This window comes from Dendronephthya gigantea, unplaced genomic scaffold (genome assembly GCF_004324835.1).
Source record: "Dendronephthya gigantea isolate DGI-Jeju-01 unplaced genomic scaffold, DenGig_1.0 000058F, whole genome shotgun sequence".
In the NCBI taxonomy this organism is placed as follows: domain Eukaryota; kingdom Metazoa; phylum Cnidaria; class Anthozoa; order Malacalcyonacea; family Nephtheidae; genus Dendronephthya; species Dendronephthya gigantea.
Window position 1 is genome coordinate 789,379 of NW_021163068.1, and position 19,279 is coordinate 808,657.

Below are 19,279 nucleotides of genomic sequence, written 5' to 3' on the forward strand. Positions count from 1 at the left end.
CATTTTCACCTGTGGGAATGTAAAATTTGTTGCCTATTTCTTCGGCTTCTTTGAGTTGTACTGTTTCAGTTTTGAGCGACCCTTGAATGGCAACATTTGCTCATCAATGCAAAAGAACTCTGTATAGAATAATATACAGCTTACCGATAGATTGCTCGAACTCATTTTTTATTATTCGAACAGGCTTGTTAGGCTTTACTTGAACAGAAAATTTGTTGGCCAGTTTCTTCAGTGATAATTGTCAAGATTTGGTCTTTTATGATAGATGTTAAAAAATCCATTGTTTTCACATGATCTACTGGCCCCATTGCATCACCTACATGTGAAAGGCAATTTCGTGATGTCCACTTTACTGGCTTTCATTTCCTTCTATTTCAAAAGTGGTAACTTTTTTCTAACTTTTTTAAAAGAAACAAAAACAAACAAATAAGTATTTTTTGCACTGATCAAAGATGGCTATGGCTAAACATTCACCATGGGATCTATTCTAAATAATTTTTTATATTCAAATACATTATATATATCTAAATGTATGTATGAGTACAAAAACAAAAACACAAGCACATAAACATCCATGTATCACCCCAATCATGTGTGTATTATATGTATTATAAATGAAAGAAACATGAGTCTTACTGTGTGTTTCATTTTGAATAGCATCTGCATCATCATCAAGTTCAATTTTCTCTTCAGTCTCATTCCCCATGTCTGAAGGACTGTCACAACTACTTTCGTCTGCTTGTTCTTCATCTTCTGTTGATAATTCACTATTTTCTGACCAGGTCAGGTGGAGATGAGGGTCTAGCTCGAGCCGGATTGTCTCATTTTGCACGGTTACTAACCAATCAAATTGCGTGTTTCATCGTCGTTATTATATAATACACAGTTCCGAACGCGAGTAACGTGACGTAACGCGACTCGAGAGTAAAGGCGGCCGCACGCGAGAGCTGTCTGCTGAACTAAAAGTCACTCGTGAGCATAAACGTGAGCAAATCCCCAAATGTGCGGGGAAATTTTGCAAGCTTTTGTTCACTCGTGCTATTTGCACTGAATATTTACATGATGAATAATTTGGTGCATGAGTTCATAGTTCCTCCACGTTTGCGGTAACAATAGATAATGAGGCATCTCAAGTGATTATCTATTGTTCTTGGTGCGTTCAGCACATGAGAAATATGACGTTTGAAACAGGCCTTATTGTCCTCACAAAAAGGTTTGTATAAATTAACAGACAGTCGATTAATCGGAACGCATCCGCGTAAAACCGTTTAATCTAACGGCTTCTTACATTATAGTTTGGCTAACATTTTGTGAATACGTATAAGGTTTCTTACAAACCCGACTAAAATTGTTCTTTGAGACATCGGACCGACGATAAATATCAATTATTTGCGGTGTGATAAAATAACTTCAGAACGAGAGTCTTTAGGTCAAATACCCTGTGGTCATTCGCTTACCCCGTGGTTGTGTTGTTAACAGCTCAATACAATGCGTAATCGCCAAACGGCTATAAGTCAGTCAGTAACGGTGAGTTGATAACTTTTTGTTATTCATATTATGTCTTGGATTTTGGGTCAGGAATTTGTGTGGCGGTATTTTGAGCGGAGACATCACAACAACAGTAACCATGCATTACATCATGTTTGTGGTTTATCCTATTAAATTAAAAATCACTAGTCTAACAGTATTGTGTTAATTGACACAATGAGAAGGCACGGAGAGCCAACTGTAATAAATACCACAACTATTTATGAGAGGGCTGAAAATAATCAGGGTAAATGCTGCGAGGAGAGCCGGGCCTAGGAGCGTAGCGTACAGTTGTGTGTTGTCAGTACGCCCCCAGTTTTGGAAAGGTGGTCGGTGAAAGACGACATTGGTGAGTAAGAGCAGCGTCGGTAAAAAGTACTATAAATCCTATAATCCTATAATCGTGCTATAATTTGACAAGTCATCGCCCTCGTCTTTTGATAAATCGTTTTTAAGGGACAAAAGAGATTCTCGAAGGATTGCATGTAATGTCCAATCAATAATTATGTACACTTCTAAAGACGCATAAAATTTGAGGCATTTCAACCAAAAATTCTCTCATCACATTTTCAAAAACAATCGGTTACTCGTTGCTTATATGCCTTTTTTTAGACTCATTTCTAGGTTGTGCATTTCTGTATCCCTATCGAAGAGGGTGGGCCGGGAGAAGGGGGTTATGGATTGAAAACTTGGGCGATCAATTCAAACAACGGAAGAACCTCACAAACAAGAAACTCATGGGAAAACTGTGGTATTTCATGCATCTGAGAGCAGTATTTCTCGATTTCTAAATAGAGAAGATTACTGAAGGTTGGTGGTTGCCATTAGTTTCGACAAGGGTGTGATTAGATGCGAACCATATGTGAAAACCAATTGCAGTTATTTTGCGAAGTTAATTGACGACAACTTCGAAACAATGTTTTCAAGTGTGCAAAACAAAGAACCAGGTCGGGTATGGTTTCAGGATGGATAACCGAGTCAAAACCCAACGATGTCCCGCGCAGCTATATAAAACGTGCAAACTATGAACTTTTAACTGATTACAAATTCCTCTAAGAAGCTCTGACCTGCACCCAATTGAGAACATTTTCAAATTAGTTACAGATGTGTTGCGTTAATAACTAACAAACAATCTAATTGAGCATCACGAAGGAGATCTTGGAGGAATTTTAACTTAGATTAATATCAAATTCAAAACAATCTCGTCAGACAGCTGAACCATACGAAGTCTATTTGAACACAATCAATTGGCGGAGCGTAGAAATACCGAAGGTAAGCAATTCGATTGTCAAAACGTTGTTCGATTTATTTATACAGAGGTCGACTAACAGTGGTCGAGTTACAGGGTGAAGGCGATATTACAGCTTGTACTTTACTATAATCTATGTATTTTTTAGTAAAATTTAAAAGCCATTATGTTAAAGGTGGGTTACAGACACGGTAATGTAAACAAACACTTTGTTCACATTTTGAATCGCTATATTCTCTCGTCCTCGGAATATTTATTACGATTTCAGTTACTATATTTCTATAAAGCAATAAAAGATTGAGTTCAGTTATGTTGAAAGAAATTCAAATCATGCGAAATTTGGCTAATTTCTAAATCATGGAGTCCGTTCTCCAATGTTATGAGCAGAACAGATGTGAAGGGCCGCTGTAATTGCAAATTAGTATAGGTACATATATATATAGGCCTCCGCACGACACTCATCATGTCGTAAATTTCTGGTAATCAGAACATAGAATAAGTGAACAACCAGTTTGAAATTCCCTTAATTAATTAAATTGAAAGTCAATCCGTTCTGTCATTGTTTCGCTCCTAACAAAGGAGGGTCCTCCAAATTTCGTGCGTTTATCATTTTTCTGCACGTACGCTCTAATATATGATCATTGCATTTAGAAGCGTGTAGCACTTAGCACAGACATAAGACATTGCATTTTAAAAAGTATTGAAGTTCAAAATGTAAACAAACCGTTTGTTTACATACGGACTTGACTTTTCAACATTTTTAGCCATGCTTCGCTTTTCATCGACAAACATACGTAGACTATAATTAGCACATAATAAACGAAATGCACGATAGTAAAAACGAAAATTACGAAGCGGCAACCTATTGCGAAATTGAGCTTATTAATTGACTGCATACCAAACATTTCCACTTAGGTCTTAGCACTAATAAAACAGAATATAGGGTTACTACCACACAGCGCGTGATTGCATGCAATTTTCTAAAATCATCTGAGGCAAGTTTTCCTTTATTGCAACTCTTTTATATGCTTAACTATTAAAGAATTTTTTAATTTAATTTGTCAAGGAGTAAGCCTGTAAGGATCGGATTATCGTTCTAATATACTGGTTCTGGTTCATTGATTTCTAGAGCAATTGTTAATTATTACCAATAGGCTAATAAACCCTGAGCGAAATTTTTCACACGTACTGAAATGACACGTTTTAATGGTTGCTTTCGAATGCATGATTTCGAACAATGGCGTATTCCCAAAATGCGATTTGTAAAGTTTAATCTTCTGTAATATAAGGAATATAACCTGCCGTCGTATCACCTCTTTCAGCAATAATTGTGTCTATGACCTCTGTCCTTAAATCCTGACTTAATCTCTGGATTGTAACTTTTTCCAAATGTGTTTACTTCTAACACATTCATTTTAATTAATTATACTTGCATGTGTGTAACTAGTGATGCCTACATGGCATGCACTATACTATTAAACTACGTTTAGTTTATATGCAGGTTTAAACCATGAAACGTGTCGTTTTAAGTGTGAAACGTTTCCTTTAGCGTAGCCAAACGTTCGTTCAGCATAAGTTATTGTCTATATTGTTCAAGGTTAACATGAATGTGTCATGGGTGTATTTTTTAACTCGAACAACGATTAAAAGTACGTCGTGTTTTAAATTTAAACGTAAACAAACCCGTGAGATATTTCAGTAATTACACGCTTCATATACAGTTGAACGCAAATGGTAATAAAAGTCTCCAGTTATGTGAATTTAAGTTTCAGTTAATGTCACTAATTGGTAACCAATTTCAGGAAAAAAAATCTATCGTTATATTTCGTAATCAACATTTTCTGCTTGGCTCGAGAAATGCCAATCTTATGCGGTTGCTAAGGCACTTTTTATGAATTCGTATCATATTACCTTACGCTCCCTCTATATATACATGCATAGGTATCTTATGTAATTCAGTGGTATTTGGAGCCAAAACGTATTTGAGATCTGATATGCATATCGTATAAATCATTGGCATTACTAGGGGTTAACGCCACTGGTCACTTAATAACAATAAACAGTAAAGCGAGACAGTGCAGACGGAAAAGTCGATCATATTCAATACAGATCACTAAATCGTGAACCAGCAGTGTAGTATATACGGTATGTACATGCACAATCTTTCTGATAGAATTATAGCTGAGGCTGCATGTACCTTCTACTTTCCGCGGACCTTACGGTTATTGATTGCTAAAACGACGAGCGATTATTCTGTTACCGTGTGGCGACTTTTTGTTATCACTTATTTATTATATCTTCATGCATCCTACGCAATTTTTCATGTAGGATTTTAATTCTAAAATGTCCAGAATTGACCTAAATTAAGCACGTGCACATTTCTTGGGGCACTTTCAAAAATATAGGACGGTATATAGCACGTGATCGCATATACATTTGTTCTTTTTAATATAAAATGAGTTTATATTAGGGGCAGCTTGTATTAGGCTGTGTGATCCATGAAGTTTATTTCTTCCCCTTTCACATGATAGTATTTTAAAATGATTTAGATAGCTTGCCACTTTTTTAAACATACATAGTACATGCATGCATGCAGATATAGTAGATCAAAATATAGGACACATGCAGAGTACATCTAATTTGAAAAAAAATAATACAGAGAAAATCTCTAATTGTATCTCTAATTGTAATTGCCGCGTCCAAAATTTTTACTGGTAGTACAGGGAATATAGCGCGGTTCGAGAAGTATCATTAGGGAGCTTTAATTAGCAGTAACTACGAGTACGACTAGGAGTATTCATCACAATATTCATCACTCTCCTTTATTTTTTGCTTACGGTATCCTCGGTATCCTAAAATTAAACTCAGTAAATAGCCACAGTTAATAGAATATACATGGTTTGGAGACCACATAAAACTACAATATAACTCATTAACTATATTGAGGCAAAAAATTGTTCCTTTTTCATCACATGTCTATTGTATTTTGCACATATAAACCAATAGCAATCTTTTAATTAACATATTTTTTAAGTCAAGGTTGAGGAGTTTAGCAAGACGAGTACCATTGGTGAGTTTGGCTAAAATACAATAGACACATGACATAAACCTTGACAATAGCATTCTTAATGAGTTGAATTGTACTTTTATTTAGTCTCAAAACCATATATATTCCATTAACCGTGATTTAACAAACCACTACAAATCGTATAAAAATTTACCGTACATTCTTCTTAAGTCGTCCAATTAAATTCACGGTGAAACATTTACAAAATTACTTTGCCATGCAGTATGATCTTTCGTTGCAGCCAGAATTTCTTCATCTTCATGGCCAGTGTCTTTTTCAATAAGCATTACTGTTAAACATCACTGTTACACGGGATATGCTGTCTGCCACAATTATTATTTAACTGGTGTCTTTCAATACTCACTTATATTACAGAAGTACACCTACTATTTATCAATCAGTGACATTTAATTTGTAGGATTTATAATGACTTAAACTTTTCCATATTGTACCACCCTCAGGTGAAAATGAAACGTAGCTTTTATGAAATGTTTTATTTAGCTAGTTTATTTATTTATCACGTCTAGTTTCGTTTATAAAATTATTATAAACAATACAACTCATGACGTCATGAAAGGTTTGCTAAATGCGATGGCTTACGATTCGTTTGATCATGATTTATATAATTTCAATTTTCATGTCATTAATATATTCTTCATTTCATGCATGTTATTTTATTGTTTCAGTTTTAGATTAACCTGTTCACAAAATGAGGAGTCTCGCAATCATACCTGGCATATTTTTTGTTTTATGTTTCGTAATTCATTGGGCAAGTAAGTCATTCTTAGTATAACAGCGTTGATTCACATAGTCATTATTTTGGTTCTATGCACGGCTAACCGGTTTGCAACTAATTAATGTGCAATGCGTCCTGACAGATTCAAAATAGTTTTCAATTGACCGGGTAATGCCTTTCGAATAATGACAGATGAAAATTGAAAAGGAAACCACAAATACTATAGAACAATATTAATTTACCAATGAGATTGTGCATGAACGTTTCAGCACAGAATAAGTAATATATACAGAACTTGAACTAGCGTACGTGTACCCACTTATTAGTGCGCATGCTTAGCAAATGCCTGTGATTAACAGTACTAGTATCTGCCGAGCGTGCGCCGTTGGCAGCTCTGTATCTTTTACTCTGTGGTATTCGTCACTTGGATTCGGCCGTGTTCACAGGATCACGGGTTTGTTTACAGAACCGCGCATTGTTGAAAGTGTCTTATTTTTAAATGCTGTCCCTCCACCTGAAATACGTAAAGCTCAAAACCCCCCAAATCATCTTTGGTGGAGAGTGGCTTTTTCGTCTAGTCGTACGCTGACTTACGATTGCATGGGAATTTATAACTGGAGTACTTATGAATAATGAATAATAGGCTTACTTTTGGCGCTGTATGAAATGCTTTAACTGGACTGCGGGATGGTTCTTCCCTGCGTTTCATTTACGAAATGATACAAAATGCACGACTACCATATTGACCTGATGTATTTCGCTGTTTTCTAAGATTCAACAGTGAGGTTACAAGGTCCATTAAGAGCAAATGGTACCGGTCGTGTAGAAGTATTCTATCGTGGAGAATGGGGAACAATCTGTGAAGATGGATGGGATATGAGAGATGCTAGGGTTGTGTGTCGTCAACTTGGTTATAATGATTCTGTTCGAACTCTTGAGAGAAATGAGGTTCCTGATGGTTCTGGCCAAATATGGTTGTCTCACGTCTCTTGCACTGGAAATGAGCAAAATATAACAAATTGTTCTCACGGTGGTTGGGGAAATCATCGTTGTTCGCATAATAAAGACGCGGGAGTTGAATGTACAAATACAAGTTAGTGATAATTTATCAAAAGATATTTTAGAACTCGTTGATATTTATTGACGTGGTTCCTAGAGCTATGTTTAGAGTAATGTTGTATGCAATGTTGTCGTATATTCTATAAAATTTAAAGCATTGTATGAGAGATTACTTCACGGTTGGAGAATGTGTTTGATTTTTGTGTCAAAATGAACTAACCGAGCTGAATTGTATGTAATTTGATTATTAATTTTATAGGTGAGTTGAGTTTAAAGACAACGCGGTTTTATGATAAAAATGATAAAAAAATGTTTTAATTAATTTGTTGTCTCTGGTATCATCTCAAAAAACAACCTGACTGATCTCAAGTATTCCGTTATCTATTTAAGATTTCACTGGTATACCAGTAAGACTGAGGTTGCAAGGACCATCAAGTGCAAATGGTACTGGTCGTGTTGAAGTATTCTATCATGGACTATGGGGAACAATCTGTGATGATGGATGGGATATTAGAGACGCTAGGGTTGTGTGCCGTCAACTAGGTTATAAAGACGTTGTACGAATTGTTCAGAAAAGCGAGGTTCCTGATGGTTCAGGCCAAATATGGTTATCCCACGTCTCGTGCACGGGAAATGAGCAAAATATAAGAAGTTGTTCTCATCGTGGTTGGGGAAGTCATCGATGTTCGCATCGTCAAAATGTAGGAGTTGAATGTACATATACAGGTAAAAGTTATCGATAAAATCGAGCCGATTGTCTAAAAATGTTCGGTTTCCATCTTTTTGTCAAAGTTTGATGAGAGATAATGCGTGGTTAAATTTTTTGATATATTTTAAAGTTGGAAAAAAATCCTAATTCTAACCAGATTTCAACTTCATCATGGGCGGGGGGGGGGGGGGGGCGGGGAGTGTATATGATTTTTGTTTAACATGGCCAGAAATGCAGGCCAATATAGATGACAAGGAAACGTGATTTGGTCTTGCTATGCAAAATTCATGTTATTATAGTTATTCATGTCTTAAGAAATTCATTGTTTTCACAGTGAATGCATGAACACCAAAATATTAGCACAGCATGAAAAATTGTTGGCAGTAGTGTATGCCAGCCTGTCGATTGGTCCCGCTATGCTAATATTTTGGTGTTCACTGACTGTGAAAACAATAGATTTCTAAAGACATGAATAATTATAATAACTCGAAATTTACACAGCGGGAAAAAATCGTCAGGCTGGCTACGCCACTAAAATTGTCGGGCGCGCTATGCCACTGGATTTTGCGCTTATTTAAAAAACCAATATGGCGTCCCATGTAAGAAATGAGTGAAGAATTATTGAAATTTGCTTTTTATGTAACATACAATAGAACTTTCTTATAGTGACGTCGAACGCGGAAAATCTGTTACACGAAATTTGATGGGTTCCACCGAAAACTATCGAGCCAATCAAACTTCGTGTAACGTCAGACTTTCCGCGTTTGACGTCATTATGAAAAAGGTCTATTTAGAAGTCATGTTTGTTCACGTCCAATATATCATCAATTTTATTGATCTTTAACCACAGAAAATTTGAGGACATTGTAAAAGAATCCGAGCTTATTAGGTACATTGCAGCTCCAATTTCTGCTTTTGTTGGCAGGGATCGGCAAATCTCCATGTCAGAGCTGGTTCATAAAGACTCTTGCTTTATTTACACCGCATTTTAGAAACTTAAAAAGACGCGTAAATGTGTCCCCCTAGGCAATGAAATACATGGATTACGTAGAGTGATTTTTTAACACCATTATTTTCTTTTTTCGGTTGCTATGATACATGTGACACTGATCTGAAATAATGAACTGAAACTGAACTGCATGAGCCCACACACCTCACCGCTTACCGGCCTGCATCTCTGCCACGCGGTGGAACAACCAAGTCAACACAAGGCTTTTAGGATAAAGTAAAAGTGATAAAAAATAGAAGTTTTTAGACACAAAACAGTCATATTCACAACCGTTTTAAATTCCTTCGGTTTGGAATGTCATGTCGGGTCGATAGACAGGCAAAAATTGGGGTCGGTTGCCACCTGACATGCGGTTTCGTCTTCATGTATCATTTGGTTTATGTTTTGTGTTGTTTATTATAAAACATCGCAGCCATAGTCTATACAGCTTAATTGCACATTTTGTACACAGTGATTCGAAATTTGAAGTAGCTACATGTCTATTTTATAACAATCACTAACGTGTGTCACTAACGTAATAAAATTTAATACATAACGTTTAATACATAATGTTTTAAAACCGCCGAGTCGTGCAACCCATTAATTTCAGTTTCGGATGACATTATATAAGTGTTTAGAAATCTATTTGTGTTTACTCTGGGTTCAGAAACTCGCACTGTCTTGTCGGGCAATGATGACGGACCATTCTTGGTGGAATCAGATGATTGAAATAAGTTTAGTTTTTTTCTTACGTGTCCATTGAATTTTGTTACTTTCATTAAGAAATGCTATTTTCAAGTACATGTTGTCATTTTACAATAAAACCCGTTATAATCGTATTTAAAAGAAACAATAATAATTGAAATTGACAAATTGTAGCTTATTATATAATAATATACATGAGCACACGACTCGAATCACTCGAAAAAAACCCATAAAATAATAATACGCTGATATATAATTGTTATATACGCTGATTTTATTATGTTTAGTGCTGTTTCTAAATCGAATTACGACATATTTGGGTTAAAAAATTGTAAAAATTCACATTGCATTAACATTTTTAAAAGCCTTTATAACGAATGCATTGCTGGATCTGACAAACGAGAAGCAAAAGTGTCATGATTTAGATGCTTTGAATCTACATTAATCATTTTGTGCTGCAATAATTTGTTTTGACTTTTACTGGATCTTTCACCGCCTTTTAAATTTTAACGCTCAACCGAACTAAAGGTTACACAAAACAAAATTTATTTAATTTTCATCTCAAAAAGTTTTACAACTATCTGATAATTTCATGTATTTCGCTGTTTTTTCAAAGATTTTACAACTATACCTGTGAGACTAAGGTTGCAAGGACCATCAAGCGTGAAGGGTATTGGTCGTCTTGAAGTATTGTATCGTGGACATTGGGGAACAATCTGTCGTTATGGCTGGGATATGAGAGACGCTATAGTTTCATGTCGTGAATTGGGGTATAAAGATGTTGTTCGAACTCTTCAGGGAAGAGATGTTCCTTCTGGGTCGGGTAAAATATGGTTATCTCAAGTCTATTGCACCGGAAATGAGCCAAATTTGACAAGCTGTTCTCATGATGGTTGGGAAAATCATCTTTGCACGCATTATGAAGACGTCGGTGTTGAATGCACAAATACACTGTCAGGTAAAACTTAGCCATGAAATCCAGTCGATTGTCGTAAAGTGTTGTTTATATTCTCAAATTCAATTCTCAGTGGAAACAAATAATTTTTTAACACGTTTACGTCATAGCTGGCTACTCAGATCGAGGCGCCGGCAAGGCCCAACTCCGCGTGATACATAGCTGGAAAAGAGCATGTCAGTGTGTTTGATAATGTTTGATTCTGCGCAATCCGAAGTATTCGATTAATGTTTATATCAATCAATGACGATATTATTCTTGCATGTCGAATGTAAATTGATTATACATTGTTTCATTTTGAATCAAATAATTATAACGACTTACGACTACATATTGGCTTATTGATTTTCCTAAATTCTTTGAGACTTCATTGCTACAATGGATGCCGCTGAAAGCGATATACAACAAAACTTGTTCAATGCTTTTAGCTTCATGGGCGGATCCAAGATTTTTTGTTCCCTAGTTAAAATTTTCTTGTTAAACAGGAAGCTTGCATTCCCCTGTATTATATATATACTGAATACTTTCACAATAAAATTGATAAAGAAATATACACTGAATGAAGAATAAACACCGGAATGACAGAGCAAAATAACGTGTTTTATGGGGATTGGTTAAACCCACGTATTAGAAGAGCGCCTTCCCGAACAGTTCTTTTTAGCTTTCGTTAATTAAAGTGTGTAAGTAGTGTACATGTAGTATTTAAAAGTGTGTAAGTTATAATGTAAGTAATATTTACAACACGAGAATGAGCGTTTTATAATATTTAAAAGCTATCGACTTCGAGTGTTCTAAAATTGCTTCAAATATGCCGCATTGTTGTCGAACAATAAATTTGCAATATAAAACATTTTAAAATTATACTGAAAGGATACTAATGAACGTGACAAATTATATGATGTGCCATCCTCATTAGCATTCATAATACTTTACCATGTATTAAGCCACCATACGTGACTTCTTTGTGGTTAATTTCATAGGCTAAAATGCTTATGAATTATTAATGAGTTTTTGAATTGTATTAGTAAAATTAAGACAGACGAGAACATAGGTAAAGGAGATGCCCCGGTAAGAAGGATCATTCGAGTAAAGACTTAGATTTCTAATTACCGAATTGACGGATTTATTTTATTTTTTTAGATTTTACGGTTATACCTATAAAACTGAGGTTACAAGGTCCGTCAAGTACATATGGAACTGGTCGTGTTGAGATTTTATATCATGGATATTGGGGAACAATCTGTGATCGTGGATGGGATGTGAGGGACGCTAGGGTTTTTTGTCGCCAACTTGGTTTTCAAAGTGCTGTTAGAATTCTTCCGGGAGGCGAGTTCCCCTTTAGTTCAGGCCAAATGTGGTTATCCAACGTCTCCTGTACTGGAAATGAAAAAAATATATCAAGTTGTTCTCACGATGGTTGGGGAACTCATAGCTGTTCGAATTTCGAGGACGCAGGAGTTGAATGTAAAAATACAGGTAAAAGATTGTCGTAGAATGTTGTTGAATTTAGTTAAATTTTATTGAAATTTAAAAATACCATAAAACGGAGCATCAGTATAAAATTATATCAAATAAAAACAATTGATGTTTGGGATAAGCTCAGCATCAGAGATTGAAAATTGTAGAGACTGCAACCTTATTAGACGACATCGCACTTTATGGTCCCGATAAACAACAAGAAGCGATATGAGAAAGTTTTAAAATGGTTAGGAAAAGGGGCTTGTAATTACTTACGACAACTGCATTGATCTCATGCACTACACTTTTCTTTAAAGATTTCATCCCCGTGAGGTTACATGGACCTTCAGGTGCGAATGGTACTGGTCGTGTTGAAGTATTCCATCGTGGGGAATGGGGAAAAATCTGTGATGATGGATGGGATATGAGAGATGCTAGAGTTGTATGTCGTCAACTTGGCTATAAAGATGTTCTTCAAACATTTCAAGAAGGCCAGGTTTCTGAAGGTTCAGACCAAATTTGGTTATCGCATGTCCATTGCACTGGAGATGAGCAAAATTTAAAAAGCTGTCCTCATCGTGGTTGGGGAGGTCATCGATGTTTGCAAGGAAAAGTCGCTGGAGTTGAATGCACAAAAATAGGTAAAAAGCTGACGATGAAAATGATATTCGTAAAAATAATTTAGTTTTAATTCTTATATTTTTCAGATAATATTATCGAATTCTTTGACACTTACTGACGACGTTTCAGAGCCAGACAAAGTTGTGCCTTGAGAAATAGCTAATTTTATTTACTTTATGTTATGTCAAGAAGTGTATAACTAATTTAGTTACATGTTTCCGCACGTAATACGAAAGTATACAAAATTTAATAGGTAAATGTCTCGTTCGTTATTCAGGTACTTATGAATTAAAATTTTGCTGCAGTAATTGAAAAGACTTTTGTTTGATGTGCTTCCACAGCCAAATACCTCAATGATTCCTTTATTTTCGTTTAATTTCAACGTTATATCGGATTATAAGTAATATAAGATAAAACTTTTAATGCTTGAATTAAGTTCTTTCCACTTTTACAACTATACCTGACTAATCTCATGTATTCTGCTATTTTTTTTAAGATTTTACTCCTATACCTGTGAGACTGAGGTTGCAAGGACCGTTAAGTGCAAATGGTAGTGGCCGTGTTGAAGTATTATATCATGGAGTATGGGGAACAATCTGTGATGACGGGTGGGATATGATAGACGCTAGGGTAGTGTGTCGTCAACTTGGTTACAAAGCTGTTGTTCGAAATCTTCATGAAGGCGAGTTTCCTTCTGGTTCAGGACAAATATGGTTATCCGACCTCTCGTGCACCGGAAATGAACAAAATATAACAGGTTGCTCTCACGGCGGTTGGGGAATTCAATTTTGCTCCCATCGTGAAGACGTCGGAGTTGAATGTACCGCAGATCAGGGTAAGAATTTCCGCATTTCCTGACGTGGAGAAGTACACAATATACTTCTCAAATTCGTACTAAGAAGTGTACCAGCCTGATAGTAAATTTGCCAAAAAAAAGGAATTTGGAGTCGCGAAAGATGATAGCAAGAAGAAATTAGGAGGAGGGGGTTGCTGGCATGAACTGTTTATCGCAAGTGCTTTTAAAAAAAATGGGGGGACTTTTCTTGTTTGGTGATGTTATTGATGCTGCACCAGAAATTTGAGCATTATATTTACTAAAATCGACCGAATCGGCCATCTTGGAATTTACTAAAATCGGCCATCTTGCCATTTCCATCATTCCAACTACGTATGATGTGCTGTTCTAAACTGAACATTCTCGTTTTAGTTACAGAAACTACCACAGCAAATCCAACGGAGTCCATAACAGGTAAAGTGATGTAGAAATGCGGTGTTCATTATAAGCTGAGCATTTTTCATTGTAGTTTCTTTGTAGTTTTATTGTTGATTAATATAAGCTGTATTAACAAACATATATTTCCTCGAAAAATTTTTTTTTCTGCGGACCGTTTCAAATTTAGTTCGAAGTAGAACGGGTCGAGTAGAATCGTTTGGAATTTAATTCTGAAATATTTCTGTTCCAAGGAAAGAACCCAGGGCCGTAGCTAGACCGCTTAATAGGGGGGGGGGTGTATATTTATATATTCATGTTTATATACCATAGGAACAATAGCATACAAAAGAAATCATTCGGGCATAAGACGAATATATGAATATGCACCCCCCCCAATTAAACTTTTAGCTACGGCCCTAAAAGAACCCCAAAGGTACTTCATTTGAAACATTTTTTCAGCGGAAAAAATCTCGATTTCGAAAAATTTTCTTCCTGTCAAGTTCTGAGGAAATTTTTATGTTGTTTTAACGCTTTTTAACCTTGGCTATACAAGCATGGTTATTGAATATAATTTCTGCATTGCCTTTTGTTCTGCGAGCATGTATTCTATTCTGAATTGCTCTTTCATCATTTCCTATGAAACAATTACATATTACTTAAAAAATAAATTTTTGTCCCTGGTTTAAGATTGTGAAATGGAATACTAAAGTATTTTCATCGAACCATGCTCGTTTTACTGTATTTCATTAAGTTGTTTCATTATTAGGGTTTTAAAAATATTTCTATATTTTTCAAAATAACCGGCCATATTTTCTGAATCATAATTAACAATTATTCGGCGAAGGTGAGGTGAACATCACTGATTAAAAACTGAGACGAAGTAGAAATTACTAAGATCAATAATTGAAAACACGATTACGAAAATATTTATTGTAAAAAACTGATATGTTCAAATTTACGGCGATTTTTACGTTTGCATATTGTTTAAAAGATGTTTTCTTCCAAAGAATGTTAACCACCTTTCTACAATGTTGTTTCTACCGTTGTGATAATCTTATAGGAGTAAAGGGTTTTCTTTAAAATTACTTATTTCTTTATCTGTCACTCTGACAAGAACAACTCGCCGTAGTTTAAAAAATCCTCATTTTCACGTAAGAATTCGATGTCTTTCTATTGGCTGCATTTTCCGTTGGAACGAAATATCTCTCCCTTTGTCTTCAAATTAAATTGTAAGCGTGAAAGAAATCCGCTACTGTCGATTTCTTGCAATTGCAAATAAATCAGGCGAAAAATTTCACATTATCGAAAAATTCTGGCTAGGCCTAGCGCTGAAAAACGGCCTTTACCTAGCCATTGACGTTACCACAATATCTTACTGCTAGTTTGAATTTCAATTTGAATTTGAATTGGTTCAATTTTGTCATCCACCTGTATATACCTACACTAAATCAACTACAGATGCTACAATTTGTCTATATTTGAATTTTTAGAAGAATCAAAGTCAGACGAGGAATCGGACAGCGTTGAATGGCCAATATTTATGATAATACCAGCAGTCATCATCGCTGGGATTATCATTGCCTGTATTGCGTTATTTTATCGCAGTCGATGGTTAAAAAGAAAGAATGTTAAACCAGATCCCACTCCTGAAAATACAATAAAAAATCCAGTTTTTGATGAGTCGAATTGTGTGCGTCACGCACAAAACCTTTCCGGGTCAGGAGGAGCTGTAGATAACGCGGGTTACGTCACTAATGAAAATACTGCGATGTGATTGGTTGAGAGTTGTTAAGGCCATTGTATGGTCGTACATTTTCCAAAAAATTATACATGTCAAAAATAGAATTTCTAAAAGTTTTAAAATGGCAGTTACGCTAACGCGAACTAAAGTTTGGATTAAGCAAAACAAACCAAGACCATTGAACGTCCAACTTTGCTGACATAGAATCTGGACGATCGAGCTTCACGTTTTGGTTTAGCGTTGTTTCGATAAAATATCTGACCTCTAGGGTGTTTTAAATTACCCTGCCGCCGGTTACGGAATTAGAACTTCAAACTTTTAACTTATCTTCGAAAGAAGTCAAAGTTACTCGTACTTAATTTCGCGCGACTTTACTGTAGTTTCGCAGTTTTTGCAATTGAAAAAAAAATCCCGAAATTAAAATCGCACGAATACAGAACCCCGCGAAACTTCCCCGCGCGAAATTAAATAACCCGTCAAAAATTTAGAATTGCTAAATCAAAAATTATTCAATAAATAATGATCAACAACTCCAAACAAAAGAATCTTTATGTTCGCAGTTACTACTACACTTTACTTGCCAAAATATCTCAGTTGTTGAAAAAGTGTATACAATTTAAAAAAATGTTATTCAGAAATATTTTACGAATTTTAATGCCGTTTTATATTTCCGTCCATCCAAATCGCGAAAATAAAACCTCGCGAAATATGGCTTGGATAAAATCGCGAAATTAAAGTCGCGCCAATTAAATTAAGTATGAATAAGGTAATCGACTTTCCAATCATATAAGTAAAGTTAACGTTCAGGTGCCGGTTGTACGAAGGCCGCCGGATAGTGCTATCCACCGGATAGTGATTTATTCAATCAATAAAATTATTTTAAGCTTTCAAACGAATGATTGTTAAATAGGACACTCAAGTTAGGAATACTAAGATTTAATCAAAGTTTCAGTGAACAACAGGTGGTATCCACTATCCGGTGGATTCATACAACTGGCCACAAATCTTTTCTGTCAAGAACATACTTACGCTCATTAGAGTTATTTTTCGACGTCGATTTTTTTTGTACGTAGTCATTGAATTGTATAGAAACTGTTCATATGCTATTGCCTGATTCTTAATTTTTAAGGTTTTCTTACATTATTTCAGGCTACTTTTACTTTCGGGTAATAAGCATTGTCTAACATTTAAAAAAACCCAATTATTTTTATTCATGAGCTTGCGGCATATGTTTATTCATGTAACTATATTTGTTTCTTCTGTGTATTATTTCTTAACGTTTTTGGAATCGGAGGAATGCCCGGAATGGGATCTCGAGTCCCATTCGTATTTCTCTCGTTTTAACATTTTTCAATAAATTTTGATATAAAAATATAAATAAATAAATAAAAAAAACTCTCTAATTAACTAGAAATACATTCATCCCAACCCCCCTGAATAATGGACCTCCCGGTGAAGTCATATATAAGTAAAATCCTCTGCCAAGTAAAAAAAAACTCGCGCTATATCAAATTTAAACTTAGAATTAATATGCTTCGAATAGTTATAAATGCTCAATTTTTGCGGAATTTCAACTGTTTTTCTAACCAGATTGGGTATCTTTTTGTTCTGTATTTTGGGACAACAACAAATACTCGTTGTTCAGTGGTTGGTTGAACCATCTTGTGTTGCCAACAAGTAAAATGCCTGACTAATAAAAGGTCGTCCAGTTCCATGCAAATTTTATACACTTTCATTATTTCTCAAAAAATTAGTTAAAATTACTTTTAGAGTTCACTTATTTGACATGCTTCGTATAACCTGGGGTTATTTAGGCAACTTCTGTTTAATTATGTGCCTAATTTGAATATGAAAGGCGTCACTTTTTTGACTCACCCTGTATAATATATAGTAATCCTCAAAAATTGTCGTTATTTCTAAAATAGTTTATTTTAATATCACAACAGTGAATAAAAGAATGAAGCAACAAGAATAAAAATTACAACAAAATAATATACTGTTGGTATCAACACGCCCTGTGGCCTATCGGTTACGGCTACGTGGCCTACCACGTTGACCAGTTCACTTGCTGGTTTGTATGACCACAGTTAATAGAGACCTTTAGCACTCTAAAGCAGGACGGGGACACCACGACGGCAGCTATCAATTCAATGCTTTATTGAAAAGAAATGAATTATTAAATACCTATGGGAGTTTTAGACGTAATACAGGGTGTCTCAAAAAACAACAACTATGAAATCACCCGTAACAATGCAATTGTTAGATTAGGCACTCTGTTGGGACCCACAAGTGTATAAATGTTTGCCATACGCATTTTCATGCAGGCATATGATGCACTAAAATTTGCTTGTCTGCGCAAAAATTATACTTACTAACAATATTTACATTTACATGTCAAAGACCATTACCTTCGACATGTCCCCTTTCTCTTGCAACACAAAGCATTTAGCATTTCATAAGTTGCATAAATCCCCACGGGCTGAAATTCGTGAGCACCGCATTCAAATTTTAACAATGAGTGATTTCAATAGTTTTCGGGTTTTTTGAGACACCCTGTATAGGAAAGATAAAGTTTAATGTTATCTAAAGTGGCGGTGGAATCAGTTCTTTAGACTGGATTTCCAGCGAGAAATAGTTCGCCATCGAATTATTTCCCGACAAACGCGCTTCGTAAAAAAACTGTGTAGCTCAACATAATACTCATTAATACCAAGTTGATACCAACCGTTGGTCTCTATTTCGAACAAGACGCCTACTAGGCGTTATATGATCGCGTCGTTCACAGCGGCGTAGCCAGCCCAGCTATGCAAATTTTGTGTCGTAAATGTTCTTAATAATAAAATGAACAATATACCGAACTACAGGGTGTATCAAAAAAAAGTAGACAATTTTGAAATGTTTAGAAAACTATAAATTTATCAAAATATCTCATAGATTTGTGCTAGTATGGGTACTTTGGCATCTTCAGGTCATTCTAACACTAAAAACAAACAGAAAAATTAACCTCGAAAAATGGAAGAGCGGTTTGTGGAAGCATCATTTTGAATTGCTTGTGCAAACATGAATGAGAGGTTTAAAATCCAATTTGAATTCAAGGGCTGAACGTTTGGGTATTTGTTTACAAAGAATCGAAATTTCAGAAATTTTGATGAAAATTAAGTCAACCGCGCAACTGCGTAAAAGTGGGCTTTTTTCCGTTTAACTCGCAGCTTGAGTAACTTTTTTCACAACACCATTGTTAGTTTAATCAC

At 35.4% G+C, this 19,279-nt stretch overlaps 1 protein-coding gene across 3 annotated transcripts; it reads left to right on the forward strand.

Moving 5' to 3' along the window:
- The first annotated feature begins 2,209 nt into the window (after window positions 1–2,209).
- Window positions 2,210–17,387, forward strand: LOC114529972 (deleted in malignant brain tumors 1 protein-like). 3 transcript variants are annotated; one of them, XM_028551546.1, is made up of 11 exons: window positions 2,210–2,799; window positions 2,925–2,967; window positions 6,530–6,616; window positions 7,352–7,672; window positions 8,029–8,364; window positions 10,657–10,998; window positions 12,136–12,471; window positions 12,771–13,094; window positions 13,571–13,909; window positions 14,282–14,323; window positions 15,778–17,387. In XM_028551546.1, the coding sequence occupies exons 3-11, from the start codon at window positions 6,553–6,555 to the stop codon at window positions 16,059–16,061; spliced, it is 2,388 nt and encodes a 795-aa protein (XP_028407347.1). In that variant the 5' UTR covers window positions 2,210–2,799; window positions 2,925–2,967; window positions 6,530–6,552; the 3' UTR covers window positions 16,062–17,387. The 3 variants fall into 3 exon arrangements, with proteins under 3 accessions (XP_028407347.1, XP_028407346.1, XP_028407348.1); XM_028551545.1 differs by lacking the exon at window positions 2,925–2,967; XM_028551547.1 differs by lacking the exons at window positions 2,210–2,799; window positions 2,925–2,967 and adding an exon at window positions 4,836–4,921.
- Window positions 17,388–19,279: the final 1,892 nt, after the last annotated feature.

Excerpts from the sequence above, each read along its gene's own strand:
- LOC114529972 (XM_028551546.1), top strand. The coding sequence starts at position 6,553 with ATGAGGAGTCTCGCAATCATACCTGGCATATTTTTTGTTTTATGTTTC. Across the intron at positions 10,999-12,135 it reads ATGCACAAATACACTGTCAG|ATTTTACGGTTATACCTATA; the intron begins GTAAAACTTAGC and ends TTATTTTTTTAG. Across the intron at positions 13,095-13,570 it reads AGTTGAATGCACAAAAATAG|ATTTTACTCCTATACCTGTG; the intron begins GTAAAAAGCTGA and ends ATTTTTTTTAAG.